The following is a 20,163-nucleotide window of genomic DNA, read 5'->3' on the forward strand; positions in this document are numbered from 1 at the left end:
TGCCAAGCTTTGTGTACCAAATACCGTTGTGACGGCTTAGCAATAAAGCGGTTGTGGACTTGGGGTTGATCCAACCACACAATAGCACATCTTTAAGCAATATTTCCTCTTTCAACATCCATCTACAGCTCTGTAATTCACTGACAAGCATCAGTTCATTTTAATTCCAAAATTCTAGACTAGAACACAAAGCAATTTAGAGTCTGATTCTTCTGTGTGCTTAATAATTATTTAAATCACTAGTCCAAGTCACATTCAAAAGAGTACGTGCTGGGGATCTTTCAGGAGCAGACTGAGCTATCCTTTATTAGCACCTACTAGATTACACTGTGAATCAGAAGTAAGCTTAGTATTTTCTATGAACAGCACTCTACATACCTTGCTATTGTAAAAGACCTGAGTGCTAATGAGTGAAAGGACAAGTGGCAAATAAATGTTAGAGAGTATATGTAAAATATTTCAGTGAACAGATGTAGTCCCTATTAGTCCATTCTGGGTAATGGCTTGGAAACTTCTTAGCTCCCATATTCCCCAGGCAGGTAGGAAAGCCTGTTTTAAAAACAAAACAAAACAAAAAAACCCAACCCAATACTTTGTTGTATAAGGCTTCTTGTAAACCACCTTGCAGATACATTCAGAAAGAAAAACATGCTGGTTCTATGACATACATGTTTGACATTACATGTTTCTGCTGTCTTTGGTGAGTGAAATGTGAATGGATGGGTCTGTTTTGTGTTGCATATAGGGATGCATCTGTATTTTTGTGTATTTTATCTTCTGTGTTGTTGTGAAAGTAAAACTATGAAGTTATGTCCATTTTACCTTTTTGTGCCTGAGAGGGGCAGAGCCCATACCAGCTGTTTCAGTGGCAGGGTAACCATTCAAATGAGAATTACCATCTACTCTTGAAAGGCAGCTACATTATACTCACTTTGTTGAATAGTCAGTCATACATTCCACGCTTACCAGTATAAAGGAAACTTCAGAAATGGACAAGTTTCACATGACCTTAGAACATACGCCTGACTTTGAGTTCCTGAAAGGAATGACCTCCCCACCATTCATCACAGTGGCTTGTTAACACTCAAATCCACAGTTTTGAGGGCTCCCTACCAATATTAACCCATACAAAACCTGAATGGCAAGGGCAGGGTTAGACAGAGAATTCATACATAGCTATGGTGGCTAAATTTCCACTACCCCAAAGAACCTACACTTCTGGGGGCAGCTTTAGTTGCTGTCTCTCCACAGAACTGAAGTAGGTTCAGAGTCACCAGCATCAGACAATTATGTAGTAGAAGAATAGAAGAAAATGTTTTAAAGATATTAAGGGAACGATCAGCATAAACACAAACAAATGCATACACCACTTATATTACTTGATATTTATTTATAACCTCCATATTTTATTCATGAATTTTACAATTCCAAATATAATGAAACAGTTAAAGTACTTTATTACAAAGCTTATAAAATAATTAAATAATACACTTATATTTTTTGTTTTTTTTTTTCCTTACATCTTAAGTCATATTTTGTGACACTGCCATTTTCTTTTCTCAGTTTTCACTTAAGGAATTGAGCAAAGAAATATAAAGGAAAAGCTATGCATTAATAAATTAATTATTTTACATCAAATAATAAAAAGGACACAATTATTAAAAAAAAAAAAAAAACAACCAGAAAAAACCTTGTTGTTTTCCTAGAAAAGAGTTCATAATTATACAATGTCGAATATCAAGACAGAGCAATGTAGATTTAGATATGTTTCCAATCATCATTTCTTAAAAGTATCATAGAATACATGTTTTTAATTTAAATTGTTGCAAAAGGAACTGATAATTTTAACTGACCACTGTCTGGCATTAGTGCTGAGCTGGCTAATCTTATGCTGAATTGATACTTTAAAAAAACAGTAAAATGCAGCTACATTCATCAAAAGAAGTTGTGGGATTGGGTGGAATTAGATAAATATGTCCCTCATAGCCACTCCTCAGAAAATTACAGTACAACACAGCTCTGTCTCAGAACGGTTTTGGCAAATACGTTGGGTTGAATTTTTTTAATTCAGAAACTTTTCAAGTTGTACCATTTGACATACAGTGTCACATAACATCTTGATACAGAATGATGACAAATATTGTTCACAGTTGCTTTGTTTGTTGGTGGATTCTGAACTAAATGTAAGTATTAAGAGAGTGTATAAAAATAGAAATGATTTTTATTTGGTTAGAGAAAATAGTCTGCTTAGTATTTGCAATTTTTTCTTATCACCTGTAAGAAAATATAACTATTTAGAGAAGTTTGGCATGAATTAATGGATTATAATATTCCTGTTATTTCCTTTGGGCAACTGATGAAACAAAATTTGCAGAGATTTGAGATTAAAAGGAAGACATTCTTCAGTATCTTGGCATTTAAACAACCTAGCTTCTGAAAAGAATCTACTTTAATATATCAAGTTTAAATTTTAAATTTACATATCTTATGAGTTTAGAAAGTTGAAAACATAACATTGAGCTCAATAAATCTGAGTTCCTTGAGTTAGTTGAAATATGAAATTCTATTTTATTTGTAACACAGCAATGTTAAAAGTCCAAATATTCTAACGCTGAATATTTCTAGGAATACATTTCAAGTTACTAGTTAACCACCTCTGAGTTTCTACACGAAGCAGAAAATGAATTCTTCAAAACAATAAAAACACAAGCATGATGCAAAACTTGCTTTTCCAGCAGCAAGTACAATAGAGAAGCACCATATATCTTTGTAGTGCAGTATTTACTTCTCATGGTCACACATGTGACACTGGGTTCTCCAAACAGTCATTTGAAAGTCTTTCTGTGAAAATGGCAGTAAACAGCTTCCTTACCCTGGGATGATATTATCATAAAAGATAAAAAAGGAAACACTTCTGATTGTGTGATCTGTCATGCTGCCACGTTGTAACCTTATTCCTTGAGCTCCCAATCTCTTTTGCCTTGCATTCTGGTAAATTAGCCACAAAAGGCCTCCTTGCCTGATTTTCTTCCTCATAACATGTGACAGTGCAAAGTGACACTTTTAAGGAAAGAACTGCCCCTCGAGTCTCAGTGTTCAAGTGATCCATAGTACCCTGTACTTTAGTGAGGTCAGCAAATAAAAAAAAATAAACATTCATTTTTCAACATATATCCAACAATTACTGTACCTCAGACATTCCCTTAGAAAAAAAATGTCTCTTCCATCAGTGGTTTACGTGGCACCATGTCTCGGCTCAAAGCAAAATTAATTTCAACATAAATCGAAGAAGAAAATCTTGTCAGTGAAGGGTTCAGATAACACGCTGCTATCAGTTCTTCTTTGTGCATGATTTACAACATTGCTTGCCATAAAATTTGTGGTTACAGACACCGTGCTGGGGTACCAGATGACACCAGCTGAAGAAATCCACACAAGAAGGATCATCTGAGAGGGAGAAATCCAAGCAATGTTTTAGTATTTCTACAGTTCAGTAGTTCCACCAGCACCTTCCAAAGTGATGTATTTTTCTGTGGTTAGCTTTTTAGGGAATGTAAGGAATCACTCTTCTAACTCAAACATTTCAGTTAGGTGGCACAGATCAGGCTTTTAGGACTTTGACTATGCCATAGTGGTGAAAACTTAACTAATGGGAATAGAGACAAGATGACAGCGTCTTGTTCTGAAAAGGCCAGCTTGTAATTACAAAAATAAGTTAGAGAAAATGTATCATTATGATCTCATTTCACCAACTTATGTGCAGCTCATTTATACACATGGCCCAGTAGCTTTACAAACATTTCATAGTTACTCCTTTCTAGAGTTCTGGAGTGGATTCTTTACTTTTCTTTAGAAGAGCAGAGTGGTGATTCATATGGATGATTTGTAAACAAATCCACAGTGTCTGGGAGAGCAACAAGACATTTCAATGAGATTTAGCAAAATTTGTAGCTAAACTGAAATCTCCTATGAACAGAGAACAGAACTTCTGTTCACATGATCAATAAATGGGCTTCACAAGGAGGCATTGAAGAAAATCTGGCCCATGTTGTCTGCATTCTCAGATCAGCCATGTGGCTTTGGGAATTACCCCGATCTCTGTGTATGAATTTCTTTTGATTAGTCACTGCTTCACTTTTTTAATTTCCTTTTTTTATGATGGCAGTGGTGATACTTCTGTACCTTTATCATCCTCAGATTTATTTGAATGAATAGGAAAATGAAAAAATACTGCCATTTTATTGCTAAATTTTTAAAAACATAATCCCATCTGTAAATGCTAATCTTACGTAAAGAAAACACTGTCCTTGAACAAAGAGTTTTATAGGAGCTACGAAGCTCAGTGTCATACTGCATACTGCCTTAATCAAGTGTCAGGAGGGACGGATCTGGTGGTTTGCACCAGCTTTCACTTTGCTTCAACTACTGCCCATCACACTGCCCCAGAACTTAGCACTGGGGAACAGACAGTGCCACTTTGCCAAAGCAGTCAGCAGATGAGAAGCTGCACAGCTCCAGGTAAGGAAAGCTGTTCTGAGCTGGGACGATCACCCACCATGAAAGGGTAAATTTTCACAAATTACGGATGACTGTTTTTGTTGTGGTTGGTTGTTGTTGTTTTGGGTTTTTTTTTTTAACTTTATATGCACTGAGGAGGTAATGTTAATAAATCTTTATCCCCCTTTTGAAGACCAGAGTGCAATGCTAACATTACAGAGGTGTGGCCAAAAACTTTATTCTTGGGGCCTAATCCAAAGGCTATTGGAATGAACACAAAGACTCCCACTAGCTTCAGTGGATGCAGACCAGGCTGTCAGCTCCTTATTTCTATTTACTCAAGTATTTACATGTCGTTTTAATTTTGATTCATTTCAAGTGGTTGGATTTGTTAGGAGTTATGGTGACCGTAACTGCAGCTAACAGATGGAAGTGACCCAGCTTGTCTAGGAAAGTGTGTAAACTCTCCCTGAAACATTAATTTCTCGACTGTGATCACTGAGCTGGAGCTGCATGGCTGATAATGGAGACTGATTTGCTTCGAAGTGATTCCAGCACAGCTGGTTCCTTCTCTTTTTGCTGGTTTAGACAGAAAGTTAGAGAGCAGTGAGGAGATAATTGATCTCTAGAGCCTGACGACCCAGTTATAATAAAGGTGAAAGGGCTCCTGCAGATGTGAGGCAAGAAAGAAACAGGCCAAGGCCAAAATTAGTAACAGACATTACTTCAGACATGAAATATAGCAGGGGGAGGCTGGGGTGAAAGAAGAGTGCTTGCTGTATCATGACAGAAGAGGATGTAATACAGAAATTCTGAAGTATAGCAGAACTTCTTAGGAATGTTAATTAGCATTTGAATTGTTAAGAATATTTAATTATAAAAATGGGAAAACTGCTCATGTATCTGTGTTAGGTATATTTTATCAGTATATCTTAGTTTGGATTCAGGTCTGTTTGATACTCCACGTGTCTTGAGTTACTACAGTGGGATGGTCTAACTCTTCAGACACCACTAGGTTCTACAGTGAATATCATGAATCAGTACAGATGAGAGGGGTTGTTGTCTAATGTCAAATTACAAGATGCAGGGCCAGAGGTTGACCATTGCTCCCAACTCTACTTCATTTCTCTTGCAATCCAGCCTGTTTTATAGATGTTACTTTCAGCATCTTGTTTTAAAATGGTAACGACACTTAATGTACAGTATATTGATAATTAATGTTTGAAGTGCTTTAACATGTCTACGTAACTGTTATTACACTGGACATCCATTATTATTTTTTCCTCACTTAAAGAGTCACAAACTGTAACCAGCTTTTGAGCAAACACATTGGATGGGATAAATGCATCTCTCTCTTTCTTTGGTGATTCTGAGAGAATTCCCATTCCATCATCGACACAGACTCTCACTATTCCAGAACTCAAAACACACTGAAGAGATGAAGAGGGATATAGTAGACATACAAGTTGGAAGAAAGCTGAATTTCATTTTCCCTGACCTATTGTGCCATACTGATCAGGAGAAGAAGTAAAACTACATTCTATTCAAAGCATTTTTGAACACTGTGGACGTTGTTGCAATCTGAAGCTTGGGTGGACTTTAAAATACTAAACATAAATTGCAAGTTCTTACTGTTTAATTCAAAAGTCACTATTTTTAATCATAAAAGAGTACCAGCATAGGACATTCACAAAAACATAAACTGAAGGTGCAGCTCAGAACCACACTATGTTAACTTTTTAAAATATATATATATATTTAACATACCTATACTCTTAAAATCTCTCTCAGTTATACTCAAGTCTGCTTTAAGAGAGTTCACTCCAGGAAGAGAGATACTTTAGTGTTAAAAGTAACTGTAAAGCTGCAAAGATGGGAAAAATTTGTGGAGGAACATGTCAAATATAAATCTTAAGTGGGTGTAAATGGAAAAGGTGATTTTTGCTGGACATAGAGTATATCTATGTATATCAATATAAGCAGCTGCAGAATGTAGAGCTGAGTTTTACCTCTTTTTGAAGGGTCTGGGCAAAAGTTAGTATTGCAGGCTCTCAGGATTGCTGGTTTCTGATGGGGCAAGCACCCAGAGGCTGGTCTCCCTTGGCGTAGGCATTGTACGCTCCGGGTTTGCACTCCCCCACCACATGTTACAGTACACTGTAGACAACAACAACAAAAAATCTTTAATTATAGAGAATCTTTCAGAGCCCATGAAAGCCAAAGGTAAGCATTCTGAAGGGCCTTAGGTGAGACTTTCAGAGAGAGGTCAGAATCAGATGTGTCGATGCTTGGCGATCCCTATCAAGACCAGATTTTTAAAGGTGTGTGCATCTGTTCTCCGTTCTCGAACCCTTTCAAAAGTGTGGTTATTTAAGGACTCAACTGAAAATTTGGTTCCTTACTTAGGCATGTAGACAAACTGAATATTTCAGAAAACCCATTCCTGATTGGCTGTACTGACTTCTTTTGAACTCTAAGCCTCTGGGCCCAATCCTGCTGTCGGAGCAGAGATAAAGTTCCCACTGGAAACGTAATTATGGCAGTGTCTGGGGAAAAACACTGTGCATTTGCAGGAAGATCTATGAAGTATTTTAGAATGAATAAGCCTTCTACTTGCATGTGTTTCGTGAAAAGTTGTCTTTAAGATAAATGTGATCATTTTCATCTGATTACAATTGTCAGGCATACATTGTTTCATGTAAATGTTATTAAATGAGTGTGTGGCTCACTGATATGTGACTCATAAAGTAGATAAGTTCCAGAAATACAGAAGCTTATTTGCAAGAATGTAGAAACAAATACAGACTGATCCTCAAATTAATCATAGTATTTAAGGAATTCCAGGCAATCTGTGCAGATCCTCAAATACATTGTGCATATAGCTATGTAATAGTTCAATCACAGTGCAGTTAGAATGCTGAAAAGGAAGTGCTGGGAAACAATAGTGGGATCCAGTGGCTCTGGAGCACAAATAACATTTTAGGGCAACCTTGTTGAATTTTAGGACAAAGAAGTCAACTGAACCAAAATACATCATGGATGGGATGGGAGGGACAAGAAAGCTTCCCATTCCTACCTGCTGCCAGGGTGAGGAATACCAGCCAGACACCATGTTATACAAAGTTTGGGATGGACAAGGTCCATTGTTACAAGCTTCTTCCAGGTCTATGTTTGGCTTCTTGATGTTTCTACATCTTCTCTGAGGAAAGGTGATTAATTTCCCATGAATGCTTTTCTCACCACATTTTAGTTCTCGCTTGCGTACAGCTGGGCCACAGGAGGCTGAGCACTGTGAAACAAAGCACACCTTTTAAATCTATAGAAACACATTCAAAGGGGACTGGGTTATGCTCAAGACAACCTAAATTACATGAAACTACAAAAGCATTATAAAACCCCAAAGACCATGGTCCACATGTGTAAACAGAAATATGAAGCTAAGTCACTGGAAGTCAAAAAAACAAAGACATCAGAAGATACCTAACTACATCTGAATGTAAAGAACTGTGTTTTTATAATGGCTTGCCCACATCAGCTGATTTCCAAATGTCAGCTCAGCTTTTCTTTTCTAACTACGCTGTTTGTGTGTGTGTCCCCAAGTCAACATTTTTAAAACGAGAGAAGGAAGATAGTGAGCCCTAATTTATTTACCTCACTCCAGGAAGCAATCACCCACTGGAGCCGGTCATTTTTGGGGCAGCGTCCTAGCACACAGGTCTGCTGGGATTCAGGTTTATGGTCTTGGCTGCACATACTTTCAGGCAAGATTTTAAGCTTGGGTGAACTAGTACTTGTGCAGTAGACGTCCCGTTTCTTAACACCTCTCCCGCAAGTCTTGGAGCACTGTGATGGAAAGAAATATTCATTTGAGCTAGAAGAAATATAAATTGACATTATTTGTATTTTACAGCAGAACACAGAAACCTCTGTTAAAGTTCTCTGTAGCTGCCATTATAATGCAAGTAAACTTGACATTCCATAACAGCAACATCCATATGTCAGCCTTACAATGTTCTTCTGAGTGCTTTCTTTTTGTAAACTTTGAACTCTTAACAGCCCCCATGTAGGACAAGTAATATCTTTTTTTTTTCCATTGATGAGGGAAGTTGGACTTGTGAGCAAAATTGTTTTTTCTCTAGACAGCATAGTTGAAAGCTACTTCTAATTTCCCATCTGAAATCTCCCACAGCAAGATGTTCTCAGCTATTTGTTATCTTGTCCTCATGTTGGCCCAGACGGACAAGAAGGAGACAGAGAAAACTACCTAGGGAATCTATACATAACTCCTTCACAAGAATCTCACATGAAAACAGAATCTGATATAGAAAATGGTTAAGATGCTTAACCAAAGTTAATTGCCAAGATTACAACGAAGCTTAGGACAGTCACTAGTGAATAAATATGTACTGCTTGAACTGTGGTTCAGTTGAAAAGACATTCCATAACTTTCACTGCCTCAGCATGCAGCAAAATGCACTAATGAGCCATTTCTGATGAAATGAGGAAATAGCCCTGAAATAATGCTGTGGACTTTCTACCTTGTTGCATCCTCTTCTAAGTGTTCTTATAATAATTAACAGGCACATTCCAATGCAGAATACCACATTATCACTGTACAAATTAAATCATAAATATTTTCTAAAGATTTCATGAAAGCAGAGTGCACTGAAATAGAACAGAAATACCTGCTTGCTGAAAATCTCTGGTTGTAATCTTATCCCCAAACAGATGGAAAAGCCTTTCATTTAAAATGATTCTCTGATTTGTGAAGAGAGACTGGGTAGTTTGCATTTTTTTCTTTTAACTCTTTTGAGCCTGTAATATAGCAGCTTTCAGCTGACTCTTAAAATCTTTGCTAACTTGTTCAATAAGCCTGGTAAGGGCTTGTGGACTTAATTTTTATAGGTTAATTTAAAAACCCCAACTTGTATCATACAGCTCCTAAAGAGGGGGATAATTGATTATTTTAAAACTTTTTTGTAAAGTTTGAAAATGTGAATGTGTCTGAAGATTTTGTTCTTCCCTTTTAAGTATCTAATTGTCACATCATTGTCATTCACAGCCTTTTGCCATAGTAGTATTTCCTTCACATACACTGGAAGAAAAAGTTACTCGTCTGTCCCCGTACATTAGAGGGCACTCACATGGAGAAGCAGTGTGTGCTTCTTAACCTGGAAAGTTTAGGTCAAGATGTTCTCGAACACCTAAGGAATAAACGTACCAAAAGGAATACAAAGGAGTAATAGAATTTTCAGTAAATTTAAATCCACCTTGGGTCTCACTAAATGAATATGGAAAAGTCAAAATAATTCTTTTGTATATAGGTTTATGTCATCTGTCTCTTACACCTAAAGATTTCCCAATACTTGCTTTATCCTCACATTCACAGCTCATGCCAGCAGCAACAATAGTCACAGAGCAGAGATGAGTTTTGTGTAAGCATGTGTGTGCTTTTTAACTCAGACTGGTTTAATGTCAAGCTTTTCATAGGTTTGTGAAGCAGGGTGTGTACACACAGGAATCTGCCTAGGGGCCTTATGCTCCTCATGGAGATTAACTGCAGCAGTGTTCCTCTTGCTAAAGAAGAGTTACTCTAACAAAGGCAGAAGTAGAGAAACAATTATTGTACGTGTAAATCACAACTTTATCAATCCACAATTAAAGAACGTGTGCATTAATAAGTCCAAATATTTCTTCATTCCTTGGCTGCCAATCATCTCTAAGAAAAGTTAATACTGCCGTAGGAACTAATCTCAGACAGGAATTAATGGCTTTGAAGAATTCATTGAGCCTTAAGTTATGAAACCAGAAAAAATCTTCCATCTGTTTGTATGCACCAGAAAGGATACCACGTGTCCCCTTCTGGAAGCCCTCCTGTCTGACCACTTACAAAGGCTCATTAAAATATAGCTTACAAGTTATCGTTACAAATAGAACTATTTGCACAACATTGATTTTCACAGTTTGCACTGTTTCTTTCTGCATAGAATTTTTGGCATAGTTTTCATTATGTCAGCAACAGAAAACACAAGTTTTTCTCCAGATTACCTGAGACCACAGTCCAGGGCTCCACTCAGGTGGGCAGTCTTGGCTATTGCATATCTGCACTTGTGTAGGGGTGCTAACAGGACACAGGGAATGGGCCACTACCTCCTCTCTTTGGAAAGCCTTTTTCTGGACACACTGGATGAGACGACTTTGTTGCCCTCCTCCACAAGATTTGCTGCATGCGCTCCATTCACCTGCTGACCAGCTTAATGGAGAAAATGTATATTAGAAACACAAGATGCCAATTAACTTTATAAAATCAACACACGTGAGTCACCTATGAAATGTGAATTATTCAGGGATTCTGCTTAATCTACTCTACTGATGTACTGATATTTTTTCAAGCAATCAAAAAAACTTAGTTACTCAATCTTTCTTCAAAGAAGAGAACATTTTGATGAAATATAAGTAATACAACTAAAAAAACCTAGTACTAATTATTTACAGGTCACACATCTACCAGAATTAACTTGCCTATGAATCTAACCTGGAATCTGGAATTCCATGGGGACAGAGAGAGACACTGCCATTGAGGCTGGTGGAGTATCTAGAAAATCTAACAAATCACCATTCCTTTTTAACCACATCAGTATTTGAATTGAAAAAACTCCCTGAAAATGGAAAAGAAAAATATCCTCTAAAGACATGAGTGAATGATCACTTTTGTCAATTCAGCTGCTGAAGAGACCTACAAATAGACTAACAGAGAAGAGAACAAAACAAAAGTGTGGTGAATAGGCAGGTCTACAGGTAGATGAGATTGGCTCACTGGAAAGTTCTGACCTTTGCTGTTATGCTGCTTTCCTTGTTACCTTCTCTTTCAAAAGAACACAAACTGGAAGAAGGTTCACCTAAGCAGATACAAGGAAAAAGCTGGCATTGCAGGGAAGGAATGGGACCAACTTGGGTAGGCATGAACCTCCCAGTGCATTTGTCATAGCACAACAAATGTTGGCATGATAGCGTTCAGTGATATTAATGTCAAACCTTAGCTTGCCTTTATTTACAAAAAAGAATAGACTTGCTAAAATCAGCAGTCCTGTCAATAGCGTTTGGAAGATTTAAATCTCCTCAGACTAACAAATTTGGCAGACAGAAGATGTGGGATCTAAATAAAACAGTAAGAATTTAACCAGCAAAAGCTGTTGGGCAAATCTACACTCCAGTCACAGGCAAGCTTGTTATGCATGCTGTCACTAAAATTACACAAAAACTGAAGAAATACTGCCAATTGCTTAGGCTGAGTTCAGTTTTGAAATGTCAATAGCTGCTCAGTATGTCTATTACTGAAGCACTGGGTGGGTCCCCAACCCTTGTGTAACTCCTCACAGACACATCCAAGCGTCTGTCCTCAAAAGCTTCCAATGTAAGATCATAAGGAACAACTAGATGGGAAAATGAGTGAAGAAAACAGGGGAAATTATGAATGATTAAATGATTACTTGAAATCTCTTACTGAAATATGCAGCACTGAATTTAAGTATTTTACAGATTTTTAATAATTTATGTCACAGAACAGGTCGGTTGCTTTTTTTTTGTCTCAAATCCAGCTGCTTCTATGGTTTCCTACAGCATTCACTCTGTGATGACTAGAATAGCTGCTTACATACAGTTTTAATGACAGGAAAAGTTTCGTTTTTTTTTTCTTTTCTTACTGTGTGAAAGATGACCAGCATCCCATTTGCCTTTCTGATCACATCTGCCTGAAAACAAAACTAATTTTAATTGTTTAAAAATACATAAAACTCTGATTCTGGTAAAATTCCTTTGGGAACAGAAGCAATCCCAACACTCAATATAGTAACTTCAGTAACTGTCAAAAGCAGTGGGAAATATAAAAAGGCCTAGTGCAAGGACAAAGAAATATTAATATGAACGTCAGTAGTTATGTATTTTCAGAACGCAATGTGTCTGAGTTAGAAGTATGTGGACCTTCGCAATACAAACATCTGGACAGAAGGTAATAGTTTTAATCCACTCTACAACTTTTAATTAGTTTCCCTTGATGTTTTTGACAACCATGATTGGCAGAGCAATCAAAAGCAATCATTTTAAGAGTCTATTTGCACTAACTGTCCAGAAAGTTCCCTTCTTTGTAGAGGAGAGGGCAATAAACTTGCTTTAATGTCCTCTAGTAAACTGCCATTTTCCAGAATTATCTGGGCTGTGATCCAAGAGTATCTTTCATTAGCTCAAATAGCATAAGTAATTATGAGCAGATTTGCCAGTTCTGAAATCCAGCAACAGTGTGCAGTTCTGATGCCTGTGTTCTTACTGTTGGGATGGTAGTTTTGTTCTCCCTCAGCCTTTGTTCCTATGCAGTAATTATTCCTCACTGACCTTTACAAGTCTGGAGTCTTCTCTTTCAAGTCACAAAACAGACACACTTATATCCATCTGTTAGTCACTTTCTTTTCTTGCCTATCATGCCCACCATATTTGTTTCTTCTTTATTTGCTATTGTTTCCTCCATTATATTTACCAATTTTTTTAATGTTGTCCCATGTGATTTTAAAAATAATTAATTAGTGAGTTGAATTGTTTGTTCCTAGATGTGTAATTTTGGGAAGCTTGGCGCTTTTATAGTTTTTATTTCTGTACTCTTTTTAGGGATCAAGTTATTAATTGTGTTGTGGTAATTAAAAGTATCAGAGCAATTTTAGCATGACAGTATTGCACTGCATGTCAAAATGGACATTGAGCATTTTCAGTGATATTTATACTAGTGGATCATCAAAACATGTCATGATATCAGTTTAACAGAAATAGGAATTTTCCGTATGGTTCCAGAGACAGAAAATTGAGATGAAAATCGTTTTGCTGAAGTTTTATAGCATAACAATGCTACATGAAAATGAAGGTGAGCATAACCTGATGAAAAAAAGACTCCTGGGAACATCACAGACACTACATTTCTGCCTACATGGTACTAAGTTCATTGGTTAAAAATAATTCTGGCAGGAGATAAGTCACATGCAAACAGATTGTGTTTGGCTAGAAAGATTACTTAAAATTAGTATTCAGAAATTCATGTGGCTGAAAGCAATCTAAAGAAACTGCTGAAGCAGGAACATGGGGCTCTGATGCGACATGCTGCCATTATTTAAATCTTATCTCTATCCTTTTGTGGTTGTAATGTATAATTTACCATTTGGATTCTGTGCTCTCTGCTGTAATCTTTAAATTTTGCAGGAAATTCCAAACTATTACTGGACTATTTTTTAGAATGTTAAACATATTGCAAATTATGGATTTTGAAGCAAAAACAACACTACCATAAAGCATATCTGTCTTTTTGCCTTGCCCCATCATCCTCTTCTGCACTGGGGCAGATAGGGAAAACTGATTAAATGAGTTATTTTTATCAAATATGGGAGTGGGCTTAACTGAGTGGTTTTACACTTACTGCATTCATCAGTGCACGGTAAAACCAGCAGATGACACAAGGACTAGAGCTCCTCACGTCTGCTGTCTGCTGCTCGTGCACTTGAACTGTGTTTTCAACAGTTCTCCTACGCAACAATTAATTTTTTCCATCATATCACTGTAGAAAATCCCCTGTCCTGCAAGTCAAAAGGTCTTTTCTGATCTCTAATATAAAATTAATATAATGCTGAAGTTGAAAAGTCAGGAGTCCAAATGTGAAAAAAACAGCAGAAGACAGACAGTCAGTGTACCCTTAAATCTCCCCATTTAAATTCTAAGCCACATGATACTGTGTTTAATTATATGAACACACAACATTTTTTTTCCACAGGACTCCTACCACAGCTACTATAAATCAGTGTGACTCCTTTGTTTTTAAAGGAGCCCTGTTGATTTATACCAGCTGGATTCTAAAGGCTTATCTATATGTCATTGTCTTCCTTTGCATCTCACCTTTCTTATGTCTTAGAAAATAAGGTTGTTAACATAAGAAATGTCTTTATATTTATTTTTGTGGGAGCAGGAGCATTGCTGACAATTTATTTGGCTAAGATAGTCCTCTTACAGGTATCAAAATACTGTATGAAGTATTTCGCCCAGAAGTCACTAATTGCACTTCACAAGATTCTTTTAGCCTAATCTAATATGTGGAATCTGAGTCAGAAGGCCAAGCTTCCACATGGGGAGTAGCACTTTACTCAGGAAATGGTCTTATTGATTCAAGGTGAGTAAAGGTGGCAGAATGGGCCTCTAACTAACTTAGATTTACTCAGTGTCACATAGCTAACCCCAGCATGGTGACAGAGCTGCAAGCAATCCTCAGGAGGTCTTGCTTAGCAACGTTAGAAATACTGCCCCTATTATTATCATTGGGCAGAAGCCTACACAACTAACATTTTTAAACAATTACTGTTTTAAATTACAGAATAAAAATGGGTTCATCTAGCGGGCTGTACAGTTCTGTGTGCCTATCGCAGAGAACCTCCTTGCTAGCTAACTCAGTCATAAGGCACAATGAAAGGTAGAAAATAAAGAGAACTTACTGTGCTGGGCAAGGATTAGTATTGCATAGTTTTGTTTCAGTTAAAGGCTTCATCCTTGGACCACAAAAAGAGGAATTAACTCGTGTACGATGATCTTCCAAACAAATTGCTTTTGCTGTAATGTGTCCTATGGAAGTATTAGAAAAAGAAAATGTAGTAAAATATATGTTTACTCCAAATTCAAAAGAAAAAGAAGTAGGAAAGAATTTTATCCGAACCAGTCCAAGCTCATCCTTGGTACAATTCCATTGACTTGAACTAAGTAAAATAGGATTTCATTTGGCAGCAGGTTTTAATGCTAACTTCCTTAAACAGTCTGCTGGTATGCTGTGAAGTCTTAACATCAAACTAACAAGATATTTCTGAATTTCAGGTTTTTTTTTAATTCAGGAGCATAACATGGCATTTACATGGGTCATCCAGTCCAATTCCTTGATATTATGGACAACTGCATCATAGAATCTTATTTATATGACGCACTTACAATTGAAAGGCCACTGAAATTTTAGTTCTCTTTTTGTTTCTTTTCTGCAATATTTCTCATGTGCCACTTTTCTGCTTTCATTACATCCTAGAATTACTTCCATTGACAGAACATCCAGGATTTAAAAAGAAAAAATACACATTCTGAGGAAAGCAAATACCTAGAGAGTATGGTAATAAGAAGTCTTTAGCTTATGTAGAATTTCAGTGTTTAAGTTTGCTGAACTCAAATATTTGTAATTAAACAGTGAGAAGATCAGTGTGCAGCTGTCAGTAAAGTTCTTTGTAGTATTTTAGTCTTCAATTACTCTCTACAGATAGATAAAATTTACTCATTATTTGTTATCTTTCTGTGTTCCCAGGTTACAACTACATCAAAGCACATATTTAATTCCCATGTTACTTCAACAGCAAGATATGTGCACAGACTGACCTGAAGAAAAAAAGACTGCCACCGTAAGTGACATGAATTGAGACTGTCATGATTTTTAATTCCTACCACAGAGGAACTACGAAGGTACTTCATCTATATTATAAATTGTCAGATTAAAAAAAAAGGGACCAGGTGTTCAAGGTATGTATTGTTACACATGCTTGCAAAATTAAAGGCAGCTGAAATGTTTGAGATGAATGTATAAAGAAAAATGAAAATGAGGATCATCAAATATTAGGAAGTTACCTACCCCCACCACAGGTAGCTGAGCACTCTGACTGCACCGTCACCCAGGAGTGGCTGTGCTTTTTGACAGATGTCTTGTTCTCGTTCATTTTGGAAAATGTGTATTCCCAAGCAATCCCAGGATTTCTGCCTTGTAGCAGGATCTACAGATGGGTAATTGGAGTTTGGTTTTAAGAAAAACAAACAAACAAACAAAAAACAACAATGGGGGGTGAGGGGGGATCTTAAAAAAAAAAAAAAAGGGTTCTGTGATTTGGAAGGAAGACTAACTAAACACGATACATGTATAATTTATACACACCATGAAATAATTTTCCAGAGACCTAGTTCTTTGTTACACTAAAATTCATCAAAGCAATTCCTGACCATCAAACTGTTTCTCTGGACCAGCACCTGCGGGACATACAAGCAGAGTGCAGAAATGGCCTGTCTGGCCTTCTAGTAATTCACGTGTCAAAAGGGGAGGAAGTTTTGTTCATACCTCAAGATCACACATAATGCTGAGCTCTTGTCTGATCTAACAACTCTTATGAAGTTGTGGTATTTAAGTGGCCAAAATAAGAGTAAAGCTTAAGATGTCTTGAAGATATCTTAAAGTATTAGGCTGTGAATATTTGTCTTCCAAAACTGTTCCTTACTTCCTGATAACAGATGTAAGAAACAAAGCAAATGCATCCTAAATAACATAATTCAGAACACAGGAGAAGGAGGATGAGAAGATATTAAAAAAAAAAAAAAAAAAAGCATGGCAACCAGCTTTACTTCTGTGAAGCAACATTATCCTGGTGCTTCAAGACAGCAAATGAAAAGAGCAAATGATCCCTGGCGTGTTGGAACAAGAGATGTTAGTTTCAGAGATCAGCCTCACAGTAATGTCAGGAACTTGCAGCTTCCAGCTGAGTGAGTGCCTCTGGGTAACTCCTGCACATCATGCAGGCTGCTTTGTACATGTTTTAAGTCATTGGGCCACACTCCCTTCTTCTGCACTGGGAAGTAGATAGAACTATAACAGGGAGCTGAAATCTGTAACTTCCTCTCCTCCTCGCCAGCAGCCAAAGCTAGAGCCCCTTCCCACCCTTGAAACCACAGGAGGATATATACACAAAGCAGGAACTGCTTCACATTCAGGTTTCTTACGTCCCGTATCATCCCAGCTACAGATTAAAAGGGCAAAAATCAAACTCTGGAAAAGTACTGGACACAAAATATCGTACAGTACAAAACCATGTAATTTGAAGTCCCTGGCACTCAGCTGAAAAATGTTATACAATGCATAATGTTCAACCAAGTTTTCATCAGGAATGCAGTCTATTGCAAGGTTACAATTTTGCCAAAGTAATGAGCATATAAAAAGTTTTCTATCGTATTTTCAAACATTCATTATAAAGCCTTCCTTTAACAACCCAATAACTGAAGTCTGCATACACAGCCAAGTTATCAGACCTACAAATTTGGAAAGACCTCCACAGTGCTAGTTCTACTTAACTGGATACATTCCAGCATCTTTTCAGCCAACTGGCATTTGCTCCCAAATTTACAGCTGGCAAAAAACCTCCTTAAACATTTCCAGTTCCTCAATACTGTTTAATGTCTACCTTTAACACACCAACCACCTGACTTCAGACACAACACTCAGCAGCTCTGACCGCAGGGCGCAGAGTTATAAAATTTACAGCTTCTTGAGTTTGAAAACCACAGACTCTACGGCTGGAATCTGCCAGATCTACTCTGAAGAAAAAGAACTGTGGCTTTTGCTTAGGGCATAAAATGTTAAAACAATGGATAAATTGAATTCTCCTGAGTAAAGAACCTTTTCCTTTTGCTGCTAATTTTGATTTCAAAGCTAAACCAATAGGTTTTCAAAACTAGCTGTGCATCTGCCCCTTTCTTAGAGACTCCTTTTTTTTTTAACTGTGGCTATCCAATGTCTCCTGTACAGTACTCCATTTTGCAGGTCAAAATTCTAAAGAGCCTGTCAATATGCCTTTTTATGATTGAGCCTCTGTGCTTTTAAGGTGATATGAAGTCACTTGCAATACACTGAAATAAAACAGATTAAGTTACACAGGATAAACTCCTCTTTCTCCCATAATAATCTGTCTAATGTACAGGAATATATGCAAGTGTCTGGCAGGTTTGCCAGATGTAAAAATGACCTAGTCTCTGTGAAGGAGAAATAGGCAACTACTACTTACAGAGTCAAGCTGATCTTAAACAAAAAGTCAGGTAAAGGAATAATTACTGTTTACCTGGATGTGCTTCCCATATGTGCTAAAAGAAAATGTATTTTCATTTTTAACTCACTCTGCATGTGCATCATTTACAAAATGGGCATGAGCCCAGACTTTAAGCCCCAGCATACATGGTAGCTTTGATCTGCATCTCCAAATTGCATCTACATTTCCTGGGTCCCTCCCGTGTCTTATAAGTCTTTGAGAATTTCTTGAGGTGCACATTAGAGCTGAGCTGCCTCCAGTGAGTTATAAGTTACACCAGTAAGGGCAGGCTAAGAAGCTTGTTGGTGCAGAAGACTAGTGTCTGGCTATGTTATTTGGATTTTCAGAAAGATTCTTGTGAGACTGCAACTTTTATCCACTCTGAGTCTACACGCCATTTAATAAATGTATTAACATCCAACATACTGACCCAGATTCTGATTTCTTTGATCAGTCAAGATTAATCTCACGGGTATTCATGAATTCAGCTTGTTTTCAGTAGTGTAAATCTAAGCATGGAGTATATGATGCTTGTGGAAAGCTGTTACAGACAGTTAAATAACAGGATCATTGGCTCAATGGGCAGTTACATGGGGTCCTTGACCATGGCTAACACCAGGAGCTTCAAAGGAAAGTGAAAGAACACCTGTAGAGAAAATCATCAGTAAAGGAAGAATTGCATCTATATTGGTTGCTTAAGCCAAAACTTAAAACAAAAGAGTTTTTATCCTTTCAGTATTTCTAAAGTCACTTTAAACAAAATCTTAACTAAAAGCTTATGACAAACTGTTGTTTTTCAGGAAAGTCTACTAAGGTCATTAAAAGGGGAAAAAAAATAATAAAGAGTATCCTTGAAAGGTCCTGCATGATCTCATTCCTACTTCAGCTGTTTCAAATTTATCTCATGTTGTTATTGTGTCTCCATTTTTTTCATTTTTTTATTTTTTACTGTTCACATGCCAAACGTACAACCTTCAGGGACGCTGTCCAGCTAGTCTCTCTTCACTAAAGGAGAACCCTTTTATCCGTTGTATTGAATCAACATCTGTATCTTATAAGCACATCTTAGCTTTCTTTAACTTACTTTCTCTTTAGGGGAAATCAGTACAAATTTATCATCTAGTAGCTAATAATAAATGTAATGTTTTATAACTACAACTTGGCTTTCTCCCAGTGGCAGCTCTACCATCAGTAAAGCCTTTCCACCTGGCCTTCTTTCTCTTTTTTTTTTTTCCCTATTGACAAAGAGGAAGTGATTTACTGATTTTAATTAGACATTTGCCTGCTTTGAAGATCCATTAGCCTTCCTGTGAATATTTGCCTCTTTGTAAGGCATCCTCTCTGTCTGTTACTTACTGTTGTCAAAATAAACCACATTTTTTCACCAGTATTTCACAATTCCTTGATCAGCTATTTCACCAAGTCTGAGGTAAACGTCAACGAAGACACTGATAGTATCTCATCCTTGAAAAATGTTACAGTGCTTTCTCAAATCAGATACAAGTTCATTCTTCATTCATTTACTGATAAAGTGGACAAATAAATCACCAAATTATCATGTTTTTAAATTAATTTATACAATACTCTTGGGGTTGAACTGGTAGTTCAATTTCTTTTGCACCATTAGAGTCCCTTAATTCAAGTCAGTGGTGGAGGGTGACTGAAAATTTCAGCAAATGGAAGTCACAAGTGACCCTCATATGAGATCTATGTCAGTGGAGCCCTCTGATGCCCATGTCCCTGATGCTCTGTTAGCATCTTATGGAAAGTA

At 37.1% G+C, this 20,163-nt stretch overlaps 1 protein-coding gene and 1 long non-coding RNA gene across 7 annotated transcripts in view; one reads left to right on the forward strand and one right to left on the reverse strand.

Annotated features, from left to right (window-relative positions):
* Positions 1 to 20,163, forward strand: part of LOC121111691 — a 282,447-nt gene that overhangs the window by 229,092 nt on the left and 33,192 nt on the right. The window contains exon 4 of one of the 2 annotated variants that reach the window (XR_006931190.1): positions 15,860 to 15,953. This is a non-coding gene — a long non-coding RNA (uncharacterized LOC121111691). Of the gene's footprint in view, positions 1 to 15,859; positions 16,072 to 20,163 lie in introns of both variants that reach the window. The other variant, XR_006931191.1, reaches the window with a different exon arrangement.
* Positions 1,365 to 20,163, reverse strand: part of ADAMTS18 (ADAM metallopeptidase with thrombospondin type 1 motif 18) — a 69,717-nt gene continuing 50,918 nt past the window's right edge. For all 5 annotated transcript variants that reach the window (XM_004944253.5, XM_015292516.4, XM_015292517.4 and 2 more), the window contains 7 exons: positions 16,181 to 16,319; positions 15,015 to 15,141; positions 10,546 to 10,750; positions 8,149 to 8,340; positions 7,574 to 7,786; positions 6,507 to 6,654; positions 1,365 to 3,447 (listed from right to left, as the gene is read on the reverse strand). In XM_004944253.5, the coding sequence (XP_004944310.4) occupies positions 3,332 to 3,447; positions 6,507 to 6,654; positions 7,574 to 7,786; positions 8,149 to 8,340; positions 10,546 to 10,750; positions 15,015 to 15,141; positions 16,181 to 16,319 (1,140 nt within the window). In that variant the 3' untranslated portion in view covers positions 1,365 to 3,331. The remainder of the gene's footprint in view (positions 3,448 to 6,506; positions 6,655 to 7,573; positions 7,787 to 8,148; positions 8,341 to 10,545; positions 10,751 to 15,014; positions 15,142 to 16,180; positions 16,320 to 20,163) is intronic.

The sequence above is a fragment of the Gallus gallus genome, chromosome 11, assembly GCF_016699485.2.
Source record: "Gallus gallus isolate bGalGal1 chromosome 11, bGalGal1.mat.broiler.GRCg7b, whole genome shotgun sequence".
NCBI classification, from domain to species: Eukaryota; Metazoa; Chordata; class Aves; order Galliformes; family Phasianidae; genus Gallus; species Gallus gallus.